The following is a 20,006-nucleotide window of genomic DNA, read 5'->3' as shown; positions in this document are numbered from 1 at the left end:
TAATAGTTGCCAGTCGGCATGGAAAGATACATGATAAAAATAGTTTTATGGACCTGGTGTCTTCAACAGTAATACAGAAATAGAAAAGTAGGTAATATTTCTGTGTACGTATATTTTGTAGGCTCAAAGGATCTCCAAAACTTCTTATTTAATCTGAATGCCATCTCAAAGATGTCCACTGGTCTCTAGTTAAGAACAGTAGTGAGAATTCTGAAATCTAACAGAGAAAGTCCCTCTGAATTCTGTCACAGGCAAGAGAACCAAATGTACTGGCATTTCCATAAAAGGGGTGGGGGGAAGAAGGCTACAAAACTTCACCTGGCATCTTCCAAGTAAAGGAGATGCTGTTTTGTATAAACTGAGCATTTGTACTTCCTTGAATTAAATCCTGGCTTCTGTTACTCCCTGTGGGGTACTGATCCCATCATCCTCTGTTTACCTAAGCAGAATTAATTCTAGTCAGAATCGAGAACTCCACGCAGAGTACATACAACAAGGAGATTACCAAGGCCTCCCCCACATGCTGTGGGGATTTTGGCAGCAGTCTTGCAAACCCCGATTCCTTTTCATCTCAGACCTTCCTTAGATGCTTTGATTCCGGTGGAGGTTTTTCCAGTCTTAACCCTGGGAAAGCAGAACACCAGAGATCAAGCTCAGGTGACCTGGTTTTGTCCAGGTCTCGAACCATTCTTGTCCAACTTCAGATCCCTTGTCCACAAGAGAAGAGAATTAATGTTTTTGATATTTGCTGCACGTTTAAAGGATGGTTTCAGGTAGGAGCCATGTCCCTGACAGTCAGCGAATTTGATACATGGAATGTTCTACTTCTGAAGCAGAATTAAATCACTATATGGTCTGACTTGTAATTCTGGGATTCAGAATTCTAAATCCCTGTTGAAGAGAGAATGAACTCTTCAGGGTTAGTTAGTCTGTATTAAATCTAGATCCGAGATGGAGTCCCAGCCCATTCCAGCAACCTTCACTGACTTCATTATGGAAACGCAAGGCGCAAATAATTTGCCCGTTAAAATGAGTATTTATATATGGTATCGCCTTTCCCTTTCCTTCACCCACCTTAAGGCCACGCCATTCTTCCTTCCCCATCACATTACTCCCTCTCAACAACTAAGCTATCCCACTGTTGCCGAACAAGTCCCAGTGGGAGACAGTATGATACAATATCACAGCAAGAGCATTTGGCCAGGAGCATGTTTTTGTCAAGAATCAACTGTGAGATTTTAGGGAACTCCCTCTTTTGGGGTCTCAGTAGCCCTGCCTGCCAATCATGGTTCATTGGACCACACAATTTATTAAATTTCCCTTTAGTTCCCAAATCTAGGGGATGCAGATTTGGGGCTTGTGTGTGTGTGTGTGTGTGTGTGTGTGCTGTAGCTATTTTGAGGCTGTATCTATCTTGCGTTTTGTTTTGTTTGTTGTTTTGTTTTGTTTTTTGTTGCCGCTGTCATTTATTTTGGTTAATAATTACCCCTCCATCTTGAAATTATCCCACCTTGGTTTTCTTGCCACTGTCCTCTCTGGAGTTGCCTTCTTCCTCTTGGGCCACTTTTGCTTGGTCTTCTTAGAGGACCTGCTGTCTCTCTCGACCCTAGAAGTACCATTTTTTCTTTAGCCCTTGTCTCTTCATGCCTGTACCATGGTTCTTGACCTTTTTTTTTTTTTAGCCACAGATTCTTTCAAAATCTACTTATTGTTGATTCCTCCCATGATCCACAACAAAAAGTGTGCTGATATACCCAAATTTATCTATAGACCATCCTCCCCTTTGATGGTCTACAGCCCTTCCTGTATTACCAGAGCTGCTTGGCTTGTGGTCTCAAAGAAGACACTTTGGAAGCTTGTTCAAAATGTAAATCCTTAGATCTCACCCCAGTCCTGAGTTAGAATCATGGCACGGGGCGGGTTGGGGTCTGTTTTCACGAGCACTCCATGCACACTTTGACTCAGAAAAGTATTGTTCTACACACTTTGTCTTAGTGATCTCTACTGTGCCTCCGGCTGAAAGTATACCTTTATTTGAACATCCAGATGAGACTTCTGGAACACCAAACTCCTATAGCTTACTTCCCAGGGGACCCTGCCATGGCTCTTCCCAGGCTCTTCAAACTTAACAAGTTCAAGAAGCAATCAAACTCTCCCCAGAGAAACGATTATTTTTTGTGTATTACCTGTCTCAGACTGTGTCTGTCATCTGTGTGTCCCCAGGGCCTCGCACATAGTAGATCCCCCATGACTGTGAACAGCAAGCTAATTAATGAAAGCACTGGTTATATCCGTGGCTCAGGGCATCTGATATCACCTCGTGGGCCACGTTGGAAATACGTGAACTCACTAAGCGTCTTGTCTGCCGATCTGTCTGCTCTTCTCACTGATAAGGGAATCACTCCACCGCCACGTCCCTTCTCCACCCTCATCCTTCTCTTCCTTCTTTTCTCTCATGTAGCTGATTTAACCACATAGACCTCAGACATTTCTTTTCTTCCTCAGAAGCCCTCCCAAACTACCTTCAACTTTCCGCCTTTCTTCCAGATCATCCAGTTATCTTAGAAAAATCTTTCTCTTTTTCCTCTCTGTCATCTGAAGAGTGAAAGTTACATCAAGGAAAGCATGAGTTTGGGAATGAAATCAGATATCCTGTGGTCCTAAAATGGCCCCGGAGTGCCCTTCCTCTCTAAATGTAACTCTGTTTCATTAAGAATACTGCAATGGTATGGTTTGATTTTGGTGACAAAGGCTTGGTATTTCTGCCATGGTATAAGCCACCCAGGCCTGTGAGGGCTAACCTTATAAGATTTCTAAGTTTTGCTAATGCATTTAATTTTTTTTTTTTTTCAGTTTATTTATTTTGAGAGACAGAGCAGAGGAGAGGCAGAAAGAGAGAGAATCCCAGGCAGGCTCCATGCTGTCAGTGTGGAGCCCGATGTGGGGCTCGAACTCACAAACTGTGAGATCATGACCTGAGCCGAAACCAAGAGACGCTTAACCGACCGAGCCACCCAGGCGCCCCTAAGTGTTGCTAATGCATTTAAAAGATAAATGTAGTTTTGCGAGAATTATTTTTATCTGCCAGTGTTGGGGATACGTGTGTTATCAACTTTCTCTTCCCTCACCAAATTCATGATTCGTTTTGGAACTTTCTTTACAAAAAGACAACATTTTAGTTTGGAGTCATATCTGGAATACAGGGTATAAAACATCCCTCACTTGAATTTCACTGCATCTGTACTTGTCTGGCCAAGGTCGTGGTACAAAGGGAACGGGGATGTAGAATAGAGTGAGGACAGCTGCTGTGAGCCACATGAAGGAAATAAATTAACAAGTGAAAGTAAAGTAGGCTTATTTTGTGTATTGGCTTTAGCATTTAAAGCCTGGAATTCAAAGGAATAATGTGGTCCGCTTCAGTTTTTCCTTGTGTTGTTAACACCAAGCTTTGCACAAAATACTTAGTGAAATCCATCAGATTGAATTATATTGATCCTAAGGTCTATAGTACATGCCGCTAAGAATCTAGTCAATATTAGCATTATTTAACTTCTATAAATTTGAAATTATTCCATCAGTGAGAGCACCTATATGTTGATATAAATTTGTATGGGTATTTTTTTTTCATTTCTTTTTTTTTAAGTTTATTAATCTATTTTGAGAGGGGGAGGGGGCAGCGAGAGAGGGAGAGAGAGGATCCCAAGCAGGCTCCACGCTGTCAGCACGTAGCCCAATGCAGAGTTCGACTCACAAACTGTGAGATTGTGACCTCAGCTGAAACCCAAAGTTGGGAGCTTAACTGACTGAGCCACCCAGGTGCCCCATATATGGATATTTAAAATTCGTGCCCCTTGATTGCTCAGTGTTAGCATTGATCAGTAACAGGCATTTTGCCTGAATTGCTGTGCATATTTTGGTGTCATGTTCTTAAGAGGTAAGCGACTTTATGGGGCACCCGGGTGGCTCAGTCGGTTGAGCGTCCGACTTCGGCCCAGGTCATGATCTCACAGTTTGTGGGTTCGAGCCCCGTGTCAGGCTCTGTGCTGACCGCTTGCTCGGAGCCTAGAGCCTGCTTCAGATTCTGTGTCTTCTTCTCTCTCCCCCGCCCCCGCTCATGCTTTGTCTCACTCTGTTTCTCAAAAATAAATAAAATGTAAAAAAAAAAAAAATTAAAAGAAAACGAGGTACGCGACTTTAAAATGCCTGCCCTAACTTACAGGTGTCCAAGTCTCAATGAGCAGCTCCTTCCTAAGAAGTTTTGCCGCAGTGGTCTCCCTAAATGGCGTTGTATTAAGCAAGAGAATCTCATTGTCTGCGATGGGTCCTCTCAATACTCTTCCTTCAGATCTTTTTCATTGATGTTGTTAAATCAGCATAGGATCCGTCCACGTAGCCTGCCTCCGCAGCCCTCTCCTGATCCCCTTCTGTTTCCTCTGAGATGTTTGCGCCGGATGGAATGTTAACTTTCTCCTCTTCTCTTAAACTGCTCTAGGTATCAAACTGGTTTGGAAATAAGCGAATCCGGTACAAGAAGAACATAGGTAAATTTCAAGAGGAAGCCAATATTTATGCTGCCAAAACGGCTGTCACTGCTACCAATGTGTCAGCCCATGGAAGCCAAGCTAACTCACCCTCGACTCCTAACTCAGCTGGTTAGTTTTTTCTTTGATTTGGGGGGATCGTGCTCCATTTTTTATACCTGCTTTTCCTACATTGGGGTTCTCTTTTAATCCTTTAGGTTTCTGATTGGTTCACTGATGTATTTGATTTGTCTTTTTTGTTGTCGATGCCACTTTGGGTTTTTCCTTTCATTTCCAAAGAGCAGTGCGTCTTACTCTTTAGAAGACGGGTTTGTCCGGACGTTTGCGCTAATGTGTCTGTTTAGGTTGGGCGGACCTGAATTGGTTGGTTTGGATGAGAAGACCTTCACATTCTCCTTCCAAAGATGAACTAGATCTGTTACTTAGAGATAGTCCCTTGGGGCTCTAGCATTTAGTCTGTTTCACATGAAATTTTTAACCTGGTCTACTTTGCTGTTCCCATCACATAGTGTCTGAGGGACCCACCTCTCTGCAGGAATATTCCTCATTACAGTGCTCTGGTGTGCAAAGCCAGCCTGGGATTACCCCTATCCACTGTTTATAGCTGTTGTTCTTTACTGTTTTACCTTGTTGGTTTCTTTATGTCAACTACAAAGAAAATTGCCAATCATTAATTCAAATTACGCATATTCCAGTTTTCCTATTATAGTATTAGTCATGTGCTGTGCTCCTGGTTTTACTTCAGTGAATATGCGTTCCATCACTAACTTCAGAGTTCAGGCTAACGTAATATATTTTGGGGTTTGCCTTGTACCACCAGTGCTGAATTTCCATATGTGAAAAAAACTGTCAATAATACATAAAATCTAACCTTAGTGTTTCCATGCTATGGAAGGCATGTTGGTTCCTTTTTTTTTTTTTTTTGGTAAGGGGAAACCAGAAATCGTTCCTTATTAAATAGTTGTGGTCTCAGATTATGTGGTATTTGCCCCCATAATGAAACATCCGCATTGATTTTGGTGGTTCGGTGCACATCTAAGAAAATTGATGCCTCCAACTTGAAGGGTCACAAATTTAAATATGTTTGACCATAATAGGATTATAAATCTAATTTCTACCATTTCTGGGAAGTGTCCTTGACCCCGAAACTTGTTTGTTCGCTAAAGTAAATTCTCTTTCTACCTTATGGTGGATGGTTATTGGAGACGTGTAAAGCTCCACATGCTAACGTCTTCCGTGAACTTCTGGATGCACTAATTTATTATCATAAGGCTCTCCACGTCACTGGCCTGTTCCATCATAGCCTTGTTTTGTTTAAATGGAATCACGCGTGAAGAGTGGCCTGAGCGTTGTAAGCATGGACATGGTAAGACAATGTAGAATTCAGTCTAGTTTTATTTTTCCCAGCATGCCAGGTTGGGTCACTCTGAAGAGCGTATACTTTTTGAGGTTTGTGCGCGTGTATTTCCTTCTTTCCCCCTCGTGGCATGATTGACAAAGGATCAAGGCTAAGAGGTTCAATAACCAGAGAGTTTCCTTCTTCCCCATCTGGTCAACTATTAAGCCTTTCAGACTCCAGCAACACTTAGTTTGAATCGCACTGCGAGGCAGACATGTTCATTTGTCTCTGGAAGAAGTACAATCCTGTCAACATTAGCAAAAACACACTCAACACTCCTGCAAAGGTTATCATAATGCAAAACAGATATCAAAATGACTTTTTCCTGTCCCTGATATATCTGCATTGCAGATGGTTGAGCATGATTTATGACTAGTCCCTAGAAGGGCCCTGTGGACTCCCTTCATTACTAAAGCCGTAACTTTTTATTCGTTTCTAAAGCACTTAAAAAGAGAAAAGTAAGCATTTTAACCTCCCCCCCCACCCACCACCACTCTGGTTTAAGAATTATGTTGCCTCTCTTGGAATGTCAGTCAATGATTACAGTTTTCTAAGGAATTTTACTGGTAGCTTCAACTTATGTGACTCTTCTAAGCACAGAGTAAATTATCATGGAAAATTTGAGCTAAGCCATCCAGTTGTGCCTAAGCTGTTGGAAACAATATGCAGAGGAACCCCTTTGTAGTGCTTTTTTTTTTTTTTTTTTACAGCAGAGACAAAAGAAAATACTACTGTATATGTGCAATAGCACAGAATTTTCATTCATCAACGCTTTAACAGAAAAAGTCTTATGGGGGCTTTTCTGCATTTTCCTTCGCTCTTAACACAACCTGTATCGTTGCACAGATAAAGTGAGAACTTTAAAATGTTCAAACTTTTCACCTAGGGTGTTGATAATCTTGTATACTAACTAGTTCTTTGATAATTCCAAAGGGTAAATGATCATTGAAACAGATAGGAGTGTTGAATAAGAGGTTAATATGTGAAAATATATTTTGGCTGAGTTTGAAGTCTAGAGATCTGGAACCTGGAAACTTTTTATATCCTTCATATTGAAGCAGGGTTTTTTTCCCAGATGCTTTACTAAATATAAATACTCATTTCTACGGCAAAAAGGATACTTTGCAAGTAAATCTTCTTCCCTCTAGAGGCTTTTGTGTAGACAAGCAGTACTCAAGTATCTTTATTTAGGTCACTTCTGAATATTCCTATTTGTTGATGTATGCCTGGTCTCTTGTTTCCTTAAGCATAATTCGTTAAAATCACTTTGGGTGAGGACCGGGGGCGGGGTGAGTAAGCATTTACTTGGCGTGTTTCATATCTGACACCAGCAGAGTTGGGCAGAACGGATGGAACAAAAAGGAAGAATGGAAGGATGACAAGAAAATGAAATCTTCACACACACACGCACACACAACACACACACACACACACACACACACACATCCGAAAAGGCAAAAATGGGACCATTTGAAGCAATAGTTATAACCTCAGGTCCATAATCCTACAGTCACCTGGGGGAACTCATTCTTATGTCCTATTTTTGATGAGATTATAAGAGCAAGAATCAGATCTCGGAAAAACAGGGCCCCTTTTGGAAAGTCAGATGATCTTCTAGGGAACATTTTAGCATCCAAGAAGGAAGAAATTGGCTTGTGCGTTACAGATGTTTTGCTGCCGCATAGCATCAGCATTGGTATTTTATTAGATGCTGTGATTAGCCAAGCAACCCCAGGCTCATTGAGGCTCAGGACCCCCTCCCACGATTCGAGTTCTTTTGCTGGCTCTGGGGCGTGTGTTAGGGGCAACTGCGAGCTTGGCCATCAAAGTACTTCCTCTGGCACTATTTAGTCAGTGGCAAACTCTAGTACATGTCTGTGCTACCCCTAATAGAGGTTTGGTGTTTTTATGGATTGGGAGAGCATGTTCTTATTAAAACCCCTAGATCCTGGCTTCGTAAGAGAAGTCTATGTATGTAGGACCCACAGAGAGGAGGTAGCACACCCAGAGAGGTTGGCCAATCCTTAATAAATCCTTAGGAACTTTTCCAATTTTTTTTAAAGCCAAGCGAAAGAATTTATCACACTGATGTTTTCTGCTGTGTTTTTTTCTTCCCTTAATTTCTACATTAGAAAATGAAAACACAGCCTGCTGGAATTGGAACTCTAGAACCTTGCCATGTGCGCCTGCTAAAGGGATGTCACACTGAGCCAGACAGCCTCTCCCTCTTGTGCTTTGTCCTGAGTAGAAAGTGGCAATGATTTTTGGAGTTTGGAAGGGGACTAATCATGGAAAAGAGAGAAGCAAGCCTGAGATGCAGTGAAGCTTACGTCTATCAAAGACGCCCCATCTTTTGCGCCTCTGGATGGTGTAGGGGGTCCAGTCTGATCAGCTACCATCTAATCTCTCTGAAGCCTTGATTTCAAGGCTGCACAATTAGGGTAATACTTGTCACATAGCCACTTTATGAAAATGCTATGGGGAATAACGAGCCAGTACTTTTAAACACTTTGCATTCCTCAGCAAGGAAAAGCAAATCCTCTCTTATGCTACATCATTGGTTCTCAACTGGATGAACTTGTACCTCAGGTGACATTCCGTAATGTTTGGAGACATTTGGCTGTCCCGCTTTGGGGAGGTGGGTACCACTGGCATCTGGTGAATAGAGGCCAGGGATGTGGCTGACCACCCTCCGATACATAAAGCATTCCTTCCTCCACAAGGAAATTTCCAGGCCAAAATGTCAATAGAAACCTTGCTTTAAGTTTAGACTTGATCATTAGTATTCTGGTTTTCGGATTATGAAGTTAATTGTTTTGTTTTGGTTTTTTTCTGAACAAATTTAAGTCTCCTAAAGACTCTTCGGTAGCAATGCAGTCTTTGGGAAATGATCTTCCGAAGATGGATGTTAGCACATCTCCGCCTTGCCATATTTGCCTGAGCAAATGCATTAGAATCTGTAGGTGATCCATTAGTTCTTGTCTGTCTAGTGGATTGTAGATTTAGCTCTGTATATGCCCCAAATGTCTGGACGACAGCTTAAATGAGCCACTTGTCTTCCTTCCCTCTCCAAATTCGGAACCTTTTAACTGGCAAGCACGTCTCAAAATGTGCTCTTAGTAATTGCTGATTCCCAGCCACCTGCAGGTAAGGTGCCTGACGGACCTTCTCAGCAAGCCAGGTAATTCTGTGTTAGTTCTTTGAGAATTCCACAGCACCGCTAAGACTGCCTGTTCTCTATTTGTCAAGAAAGTTCGTCCGCCTCCGGAGGCTGTCCGTTCTGTGAGACGTTTTTTTTCTAACCTCCAGTCCAGGAGAAGAACGTGTCTTCTCCTCCTTACTTAGAGTCTCGTGTGGGCTTCTGGCTGCCTTATTGCCGTGTCAATGGCACGCGGCCTCTTCTCTCAGAAAAATCAGTGCCTCTAGCTACTTATCAGAGGGTCGGAAGCCATGGTAATGTTGTACATGGGTGTACGGACGATAAAATGCAGAGGCAAGAACACAGGGATCATTCCTGCAATTACTGCTCTGATTCAAATGCACTTGTACGTGAAGGACATTGATATGCGCATATTTATTTCCATGTACACTCGGCAGCCAGACATGTTTACAATTTATCTATGCACATATATTTTTTAAATCATCTGTGTCAATTGCGGTGTATCTTGTAAATGGCACGTTCCGTACCTTCATGGTACCCGGCACCATTGCAGCCCTGTGGGGCTTTTCTCCCATTCCTTCGTTTGCGTGCTAATTTCCCATAAGCCATCAGTGAAGCACATAGAGTGTGGGTTTATTACGTGGTATCTGATTGGGAGAGAAAGAAAATCCCTGGGCATCAAACTGAACATTCTCGGAGGAAAAACATCCTGGTGTCGTACAGACAATTCTCATCCGGGGATCTGGGAGCTGACTGTTCTCGGTTCTGATGCCATCTACGCGGGAGCACGCATTGTAACGACGAGTACAAAATGGCTGTTATTATTTGGGTTCAATTAAAAGAGAGGTTTGAGAGGGATGTAAGTAGGACATGCAGGTCCGGGAATTATGTACCTCAACGTGACAGTGTGATCTGTGCTGCACCCCGCTTCACCCGCCCGTTGGGGAGATTTGCGCCACGTTACTGGAAGTTGAGAATCTCCCCAAGGAAACCGTTGGGTTCTTCGGAATGGCTCCTGCCTTGGGAGGATGGGGACGCTATGAGCGGTTAGACATAGCACAGAGTGGCAGAGTTCAGAATTCATTGCCGGTTAAGGGACTCTTCCAGGGCACAGAAAGAGCCTTCTGTCGAGCTCCAGGAGACAGCCCTCTAGGAGAGCGCAGATCCCTGTCTTGGGAGATGAGAAAGCGTCAGAGCTGGGGCATCATTGCTGGGTGATCCCACACGGATGATGGCTGTCAGAGTGTGAGGGCAAGGGCGCAGTTGGAACAAGACAGAGTTGGAAGTAGAGTGGAACTGACCTGGGTCCCTAAGGTCTCTCCTTTTCTAGGCTAACGTCATGTTTTAACCAAACCTTGCACGTTGAGCTTTCTTTCCTAATGCGCTGAGCTGCACGATGACTTCAGAATAATATGAAGCTTCCCCACGCCCTTGTGTTTCGGCTGCGGGTAGGCCGGGTTTACCCCAGTGCAACCTGGGTGCTGCCCGAAGGCTAACTGCCTGGGAGAAGGCTTCTTCTCTGGGAGGTGAAAGCAGATGGCTGACTGCTTTTCTTGAGGCCCACTTTTATTATTGCCATAAGTGTCACTATTAGCATTTCGTATTCCGTGCATGCTGCAGAATTCCTGGCCCGTTATTCTGTGTCACGTTCCTCCGTAATGGCGGGCGGCAAGGGAAGCAGGTGACCATTCTCACGTCTTCTTGCAGTCCTTGACGCTCTCCCGGGCTGCTTGCTACCCAGCAAGGAGCCCGACCTTCCTTCCAGAAATCAGGAATGTCAATGGACTCGCGTCCCGGGGCCAGCCCTGACGCGTGGCACTGCTTTCATGCATACCCCACCCGGGGCTGCTTCCCACGTGAGGGCAGATGGGTTGGCAGTGGCCTGTTTGAAAGCCAGCTGAACAGCAGCTCATGTGCTCCAACATGGTGGCACCGGCCCAAGTTCTTCAACTGGTGGAGAACCCCTAGAGTTTAATGGGCATGAAAGAGAGGTCTCGGGTCTGGAGACCATCTCCGATTCGCATAGACTAAGTTGAGAAGAAGAAAGGTCCCCTTTCTCAGCTTGAAGCTGTTGAGGGGACACAGCCCTGTTGGCAACTTGCAGTAAGATGCGGCTTCCCATAACATGGACGATACGCACCCTTCACCGCTTGCTCTGTCCTTCATGCTACTAACCGGATTCTGTTGATATTATTTTTATTTTAGTGTTTATTTGGGGGGGTGTCGCTTTGCATGTCATTCTTCCTCTTGGCTGTTAGTTGCAGGGGTTGTGACCCTTTGCCTTTCTGTGATTCAGGTGCCTCACTCTTTCCTTTCCAGGTTCTTCCAGTTCTTTTAACATGTCAAACTCTGGAGATTTGTTCATGGGCGTGCAGTCACTCAATGGGGACTCTTACCAAGGGGCCCAGGTTGGAGCCAACGTGCAGTCACAGGTAGGGACCCAGCCAATGTGCCACCAGGTGAATGCATTGGAGTGCCCAGAGCCCTCGGTCGTATTGGCACTTGCCAGTCTGTCCAGAGAGAGAGAGGGAGATGGTGAGAGAGGGGGAGATGGGCGGGGAGAGAGAGAGTGGGAGAGAGAGAGAGAGAAAGAAAGAGAGAGGGGGTGAAAGGCAGAAACACAATCTTACTAACAACCAAACCAAAACAAAACAAAGACAGCCATGGTCATGGGGAATCTTGTCCACACTTTGTGAATGCATTTGGCTCTGGCTTGTCAGCCACACTGGGAAAGCAGGAGAAGAGCAAGCCCAGGGTGAGGCGACCAAGGCCCATCGGGCACGTGGAACCAGCAGCGTATTCTTTCCTCACTGAAGGGAAGGGAGGAGGAGTCCAGTCCGTTGTCTCACATAGCAGGTCTCCCTCTCGGTCGTGGGCTTCCCACACTCAACATTTGCCAACTAAGGAGGTAACTGATGAGTAGGCAAATGCCTTCGTATCTCCTGTTTTTGTTTCAAGCTGTAAAAACACCCAGCCATGTTGACTAAACTCATCTTCTCAGTCATCCTTGAGGTCAAGGAACTTGGGTTTCTGGTCATGAGTCAGAGCCCATGTTGGGAAGCAAACATCAGGTCGTGTGGTGTAAACCCTCGGTACCCATTAGCAAGCAGCCCGCCTTCACTACGCCTCAGGAAGCCACCCTCCGGTCTCAGCACAGAGCCTGCTGTGACAGGGTAAAGTCGAATGCCCTGGGTCAGGGTTGCTAGGGAAGTTGGGACCACCTTAGCCCACTCTCCCACCCTGCGTGTGGAACAGGAAACCCTACGTGCCTGGAAGAGACCACCTGGCCAGTGATTCAGCCCCTCGCTCAGGGAGCTACCTGGGGACAAGTGTGAGGAGCCGTGGTCAGACTGGCCAAGCGAGCGAACAGCTGGCCGTCATCCGAGTCCTCCAAAAGATGGCGTTAGTCACAGACCGCTCTGTCTGTGAGGTGGCTGCCCTAGCCCCCTCTAGACAGAGCCTTGACTTGTGTGGGATACCAGCGAAGGAGAAGCTGTGGCGGGTGATCTGCACGAAAGGGGGGGTGTGGCTCCTTCACTCTGTCCCCGCTCCTGTCACCCGGTCCCCGCCGTCTCATGCAACGCCGTGAGTCAGTTTCAGCGGTGGGAATCCCAGGTTTCTCTGACCATTCTCCCGTCTTGCTCACTGAACTCAGAAAGAAAAACGGATTTGGCAGATAGAGAGGCGGCCTCCTCCTGGCGGGCCCCTCCTGGGGAGGTTACCTCCGTCACGATCGCGTGAATGTGGCGTGTCCACGCGGTCGCCTGCCTGATGATTCTCTGCCTCCCTTTGCCTGCGTCTCCCTGACTAATTGCCTCTCTGTTGTTGTTCATTGTTTAGGTGGATACCCTTCGCCATGTTATCAGCCAGACAGGAGGATACAGTGACGGACTCGCAGCCAGTCAGATGTACAGTCCGCAGGGCATCAGTGTAAGAAAACAAGGCTCCCCCACCCTTTGTGTTTCTTCTATCATAACCAATTATTTCAAAGCCACAGGGCTTGGAATGCCACTTAGTAGGACTCATCTCAGCTTTATGGTCACCTAGTTTCTTGTTTCTGTATCGGCCACGCCGTCGGCAGCATTCCACCCACACAAAAAGTGGCGACTGGGAAGGCTTCACGCAGGCAGCTGGCGTCTAGGGCTGTCACACGCAATCAGTGTTCGCATGGCACCTGCGGCCACTCGCGTTCAGCCGAGAGGAGCCGCTAACCAGGTGACACCTAGCACAACAGTGGTAGGAAATGTCGCCACAAGCAGGGGCCTGGGGACCTGGGTGGGAAAACCAGTAGCCAAAATCCATTGCATCCAGGTCTGTGGTCTTAAAAAAAACAAAACAAAACAAAACAAAAAAAAAACCCAGCCTTTCTCCAATCTGTCTAAGGACGAAAAGAAAAAAAAGAAATGAACTCAGAGGCCGGGTGCGTTGAAGGGATGGGGAGGGGTGCGGACCATCTTCGTGTTCTTGGGCGCGCTGGCGGCTTCTGACTAGCATGAAAATTCATAGCGACAAGCTGTGTCGCACAGAGTGAAATCGATCAGACAGACACAAGGAGAACCGAATGTAGATTTGGGACAGCAATCCAACTTGATTTCTCAGATCAATCGTCCGCTATCTCAGCAGCCGTGACAGCAAGCTGGGACAAGAGGCAGCCTGGAAAAGGAGGCTGTTCTTCAGATCAGGGGGTCATTTCCTGGGCTTTTAGAGGTCGCAGAAAGCGCCACCAGAACCATTGGCTCAGAACTGTAGAAGAAAACTGTGGTTGATTGATGGTGACGATTTCTTGTTTGTTTCTGTTGTTGTGATTCAAATGCGTTGGGGATGGAACGAAGGAAAGGTAGGCATGACATGTTAATGGCATCCCGGTCTATACTCATTGAGGTACAGTGTCTGCAGTGAGGGAGGTGATGGCTCCTTCCACCCCACATGCGTCAAGTCAGACATGACTAAGCCCAGACTAGAAGGAATCAATGGAATACCAACTGGTTCATCACAAGGAATGGTTGAAAGAATTAGGAGTTCTTAGCCCATAAAAGAGAAAATGCGGTTGGTATGTAGTAATTTGAAACACGTTATTTGTGGGGAAGATTGGATTCATCCTGAGTGATCGGAAGGGGGGAAGGATAGAAGCCCTGGGTGGAAGATTCAGGGAAATACATCGCATTTCAGCAGTTGATGGGCCTTTCTCACAGAGTTACCTGGAGAAGGGATTGGCTTCCTGGGAAAGTCAAGATTTCCCCGTCATCAGAGCACTCAAGCATGGCATAGCTAGCTACTTAGGATGTCAGAGAAAGGAGTCAAGTACCAGGTTGTAAGTGTCTTGGTGACTTTTGAGCCCCCTGCCAATGAGGAATCCTTTATTTTCTACCTACTTTTGGCGGGATCTACTCTGAATTTGTATGATATTTATCAAGTCCCTCTCCGGCAGGAGCTGGAGGAGGTCAAAGCTAACCCTACTGAATGTAGTCTGGGCAATCATGGCAATTTTCCAGAAAGAATTTCCAGAACAGAGGCATGCTTCTCTTCTTAGGCTCCTACTAATCATTATTACCGTATTAACGGCTGACTTGCCAGAAACCTGCTCAGAGAAATGCAAGATACTTGGTGGAAGACTGTGTTCTCAAAAACGGATGCCAGCTGAATGAAGGTGCCCTGTGCTTCTTTGTTGCGGGGGGCGGGGGGAGGGGTTTCAAGCACATATGCATTTATGCGTTTTCTGAAGATAGGTTTTTTTTTCCAGAGAAAGCTTCGCTCTGTATAAGTGGAAGACAGGAACATGAGGAAAGTACCAGAGGGTGGGGACGAGAATATAGGCACACTGAAACAAGGAACTGCAGAAAGTCTATGTGAGTGGGCAAGAAATGGGCTCCCACTTCTGCTGTGTGGTATCTTTCTTCCTGACTGGGTAGTGCAGAAGAGGGTGCCACTCAGGCTCTGGGTTGGGGGGGGGTCAACATTGACCCCTCTGATGTTATCTGGTGGGCTGGGAATCATTTCTGCAAGAGGGTAACCAAACATGTGCAGACAATTATGTCTGATTACATAAGCTTCCCACAGAAACCGGGCTTGAAAATGCCACTCGAAAGAGTCTGTGGTTGTGCGTTAATTTTTTTCCCTGGGAACCATGTTTATTTTATTTCTGGCCCTTTAATACGCGGGGTAAATGATTCAAAGGCTGATCGTGGAGGATGCGTGCCTTTTGGTATCCATTTTAAATTTTCCGTGGTGCCACCTGCAGGAGACGAAGCCGGTTAGAGCAAGCTGTGTTTTTAGACCATGGTGTTCGACACGGACCCGTGTGTACGTGCAGAGTGGGGCTCTGGCCGCCAGGAGAAGAAAGAGGGAAGGAGGGAGACAAGAAGAGATGAGGGCAGGAATGAGAGGTTCGAGCCAAGAAATAAAAATAAACAATTCCCAAACCCAAGGCAGCAATGGAATTTCCAGCTGGACTCTGGATTGTGTTTCATTCGGCAGAGGACATTTTCTGGGCAGCCTTTATCTGCTCCCCTGGCTGGGTTTGCATAGCACCCGTTTCTTATCCAACCAACGTCTATTTTAAATCCCATCAAGTTCAGACCACTTGCCTTTCAGTGAGCCCAGGTGGCAAAGGCGTGGAAGGTCGAGGAAGAGCTGGGAGACCCTGGCCCTGATCACTCTCGTGTGTCCGTGGGCAGGCATCATACCTCTCTTCCAGAAAACAGGGCCAGCACTTCCCACCCTTAAAACCCCAAGGGCTGCTTCAGGGAAAATGAGAAAATAAGGAGGAAAGGGCTTGGCAAAGTAGAAATTGTTCCACACGAATGCAGTATGAAATGTTCTAAGCGATAACGTTCTAATCTGACCTTTTTTCTCCTCTTGTGTGAGCAGTTTTTTACAGTAGGTAGTTTCTAGTGAGGATTGGTCAGGACACGGCTGTCACTTTTTTCTCTCCTGGTGGGAAGCTACGCTTTCGAAAAGGATGTAGGGTTCGCGAGTCCTGAACACCCCCTTCCTTAGCGGCGGTGAGCTTAGGTCCCCTGCGCTCTCAGATGACAATGGACAACACGTAGCAGCTTAGAGGGGCTCTGAGGAACAGAGGGAGGTTATTCCACTTCCCTGTCAATCAGACGTACTTAGATCATGTTCTTCTCTTTCCTTTCTCGCTGCCGTTGCCCTAGTTCTAGAATAGTTCATTGGCTGGGCCATTTCACATGACCACTTTCTAGTCACTGTTCTTGCCTTCGGTGTCTCCTTTCTCCTGCATACACCCTCTGAATTTTGCCATTCCTTGCCCGGAAATCACCAGCGCCGGTCTGCTGCCTACCTAAGCGAGTTCAAACCCCAAGTCCGACATCCGGGGTCTCCCACACTCTGGCCCCAACCTACCTGCCCTTCTACCTCATCCTCCTGACATCCAGGTAGAATTTGGTTGCTGGGCAACATGGTCAGTTCATCGTTGCCTGGTTACCCCCATCCCCCTATGTTTGCTCATGGCCACCACCTCCATAAATGCCCTTCATTCCTGTGCCGCCTTCCCCATGCCTCCCCACCCTCAAAAATCCCTTTTGCTTCCACAGCCGTCTCCTCCTTGCTGCCTGTGCTTTCCCCCTTAGCCCTTCTCCCCTGCTTCTCTCTGCCTCATCACACATACCCTGCCTTTGCGTTATAGATACATGAACAGACAGACTTACTTGGTCTTCGTGTCTTTCACTCCTGAATATTTCCTAAATATTTCCTAAATGCCTGTATTGCTCAAAACATGTTTGCGGATGAATGAATCAGGTAAGAGAAGACAAGTCACCACTGGATTTACAAAGTGCACTCAGTGGCCAATATCCACATCTTACATAGCAGGAAAGTATCTAGTAGTGACTTTCCTTTTAAATGCTTTACTAACCCACAAATATCCCGTGTTTTTAATTCAAAAAGTTTCTCCAGTCTGCCCTTTAATAAGAAGTTTCCGAACTTTTGGCCAGTGCGGATTCTCTGAGAACATGATTCGAATCAGCATTAAATCCATGAAGCTAGATACTGATGATATTGTCAAGAGGATGATCCCTTTGAATTCTGCAGAACTTCTCCTGTCCTCAAAGAAACCCGATGCCAAAACCTGTTTGTGGGATACCATCCATAGTAGAAATAGAAATCATTTCTGGTGGCCTTTTCTCTTTGTCGTCTCTACCAGATGGGGCATTGAAACCTCCATGGACAGACGCGTTGGGGGTAGAAGCAACTTGAAATTGGGAAATTTAGATCCTTCCTGTGGCTCTGCTTTTGATAAGTGGCATCGCCTCTGTATTTTTGCCTCGTCTATAAAGTTTACCAGATAAGCAAGTTCTAAACTCCCCTTCTAAATTCCATAGTTCTAGAGTCCTTCCAGTATAATCTTTGGTTCCTCCTGTCAGCTCCAGGGATGCCCGACTCCACTGTAGCCTCGCCTCCCTGGACACCTCTTTGGGTAGAGTTAGCCCCTGCCATTCCTTCTAGCCTCCCCCTCTAACCCCTAAAATTGTATCTTGAGGTCCTAAATGGGAAGGAGGAAGAGCTTTCATTACATAAACCTTTCCCTGTGAATTCTCAGAGATCCGTGGAAGCAGAAAGCATTATTCTTCCCGGGGCGGAACACGTTATTTTTAATTATTTTCAAATGTGAGTTAAGGGAGTGAGTTCACTCCGGCCAATTTTAAATGTAAATAGAAACCCCTGGAAGAAAAAGAGCAACCCCTGTACGATGTTTCTCATTCAAGAGTTTTAGTGAAGGTGGAAATAAAGTGTTAGTGTTCTCTCTGTAAAGGCAGGGCGCCATCAGTGTCCGTTTATGACAGAAACATCCCGTGAGTTTTGCTTTGTGATAATTACAGGAATGGAAAAACAGAGATGAAACTTTTCTCTTTGGAAGCCATAGCATATGTATTTTTGTTTGGGTTTGCTTTTCTCCCATGTTCGGCAAAGGGAAAAAAAGGATACTTATTGAGGAAATAAAGAAAATATAAATCTTGAGGATAAAAATAGCATCCTATTGAACACATTGCAGGCGCTTAGATATCAGAAGGGTTACTTGGTAATACTTGGCTACGTGCCATCATTTTAATTTTTTTTTAACTACTTCTGAGAGACCTCCCTCCACTTAAAGTATATATTAATAAGACGTTGCCACGTGTGAAATTGTAGGACTGGGAAGTTAGGGTGATAATTAAAATTCATATGCAAATCTTTAAAAACTCATTTTAATTATATGAAGTTTCAATTCTTCTATTTTGCCAAGTGGAATTTGAAATGTGAAGGTACAAAGACATATCCAGATATGCCCCCCGCTTACCTGCCTTCGGGTACCTTCTGATGCTGCGATAGGGGGCCAGTGAACAGGCCCAGGCTGGAAGGGTGAAGGGAGTGATGAGAATCAACAGGTCTGAACATGGTGAACCAGTCTTTGGAGGGTTTGAAGGCAGCAGGAATGAGGTAGATGGACTCCTGCCTTCCAGAAGCTTCCAGCCTGGCTTTCTTTTATGGCAGAGTCAAAAGGAAACAGAGGCAGCCCCTTTAGTTTCTTATCTGATGAGGCCTTTAAACCTTAATACCATATCAGCTCAGCATTTGAGAAGGGAAAAGCATTTTATTTGAGCCCACAATAGTTGGAGAAGCAAAAACAAATATCTTAATATTGTAATGTCCTAGGCATCCATTGTTTTTCCTCCGTGGCCAGGAGAAAGCCCTTAAAGGTACAGAAAACGAATGAGTCCAAATTGTCCAGTGGCATCCTTACTCATGCACTCATGTGTTCATGTATTCATCCGTGCATCTGTCCGTTCATCCATCCATCCATCCAATAAATAAGTCAGTATTTTTGACCTTGGCGAATGAGACGACATCCTATTATATCCAGGTCAGGTTGGGGAAAGCCTGTACCTAGATTATGTAAAATCCTGATGCCTGTCAGCACATGTTTTAGTTTTCAGTGTCATTCAGCACTTTGTGACCAGGTTTCCTGTTCTTGGAACACTCGAACAAGGGAGCCAGTCTACTCTGAATTTTAGGAAAGAGAATCTGAAAGTGAGTTGTACAGCAGAACAGACGGACCCAAGACCAACCAGCATAGTTTAAGAAATCCACCTTCCTCCATACTGTGGTCTTGTAATACATATCCTTTGTTTTAGACACTCCTTATCTCTCTGTAGGAGTAGTCACGGAGAAATCTCTTGGTCTCAAACCTAGTTCCAAGCGAGATCACATCCATAGTGTGTGTGGTTGTGTGTGTGTGTGTGTGTGTGTGTGTGTGTGCGTGTATTCTGTTTTTGCCGCTTTCCGCCTGTGTGACCGTGGACAAATCGCTTTCCCTCGATAGGACTCAGTTTCCTGAACTCTAAAAAGGACAACTGAGCTAGATGTCTGTGGCCTCTCCCAGTATCATATGCTACTTAGAAAACATGGTATTTCCCCATTTCCAGGAAAATACAACTGGAAGGGAAATCGTTTAGAGCTATAAATTAAAGAGAAATTTGTCTTTTTGAAAAGAGTCCCATCTGTGAGATGACAATGTACACCATGCTGTTTTCGTTGGAATTGGTAGTTTACAGCATCCTGTCCAGTCGGGCCCACATTTGGCCCCATCGCCATGCTATCCTTGGGCTAGAATCTGGTCAGTTTTTCCAGACTCAAGTCGGTCCTGCTGTCTGCTCTATAAAGAAAAAAATCACAACCTCAAAAGGACAGTTTGGTTTTGCAGTGGCTCCTGAAAGTGGCCGGATTCCTCTAGACCTCAGTAAAAATTAAGCTAATTAAATTGCCTGAATTTAATCGTGGGAAACATTGGCATTGATAACTGCTGATGGCTCCTTGCCTGGTGGGAAGGAGTTCCATGGTCTTAGCTTGTTTTCAGACAAAAATGTGAGACCTGTGTCTTAGATAATCCAGTTGTTATTTTAAGATT

The 20,006-nt window shown here is 45.3% G+C and overlaps 1 protein-coding gene across 9 annotated transcripts in view; it reads left to right on the top strand.

Annotated features, from left to right (window-relative positions):
- PBX1 (PBX homeobox 1) overlaps positions 1-20,006 on the top strand; it is a 289,525-nt gene that overhangs the window by 251,358 nt on the left and 18,161 nt on the right. For 6 of the 9 annotated variants that reach the window (XR_007458868.1, XR_007458870.1, XR_007458869.1 and 3 more), the window contains 3 exons: positions 4,493-4,652; positions 11,420-11,532; positions 12,941-13,030. Coding sequence is in view for 5 of the 9 variants with exons in the window: in XM_049634591.1 (XP_049490548.1) it covers positions 4,493-4,652; positions 11,420-11,532; positions 12,941-13,030 (363 nt within the window). In the remaining 4 variants the exon portion in view is untranslated. The remainder of the gene's footprint in view (positions 1-4,492; positions 4,653-11,419; positions 11,533-12,940; positions 13,031-20,006) is intronic. The other 3 variants (XM_049634593.1, XM_049634595.1, XM_049634594.1) reach the window with 1 other exon arrangement.

The sequence above is a fragment of the Panthera uncia genome, chromosome F1 (genome assembly GCF_023721935.1).
Source record: "Panthera uncia isolate 11264 chromosome F1, Puncia_PCG_1.0, whole genome shotgun sequence".
Classification (NCBI taxonomy): Eukaryota; Metazoa; Chordata; class Mammalia; order Carnivora; family Felidae; genus Panthera; species Panthera uncia.
Note: the sequence above shows the minus strand (reverse complement) of the source record. Positions and strands in the feature narration are given on the sequence as shown.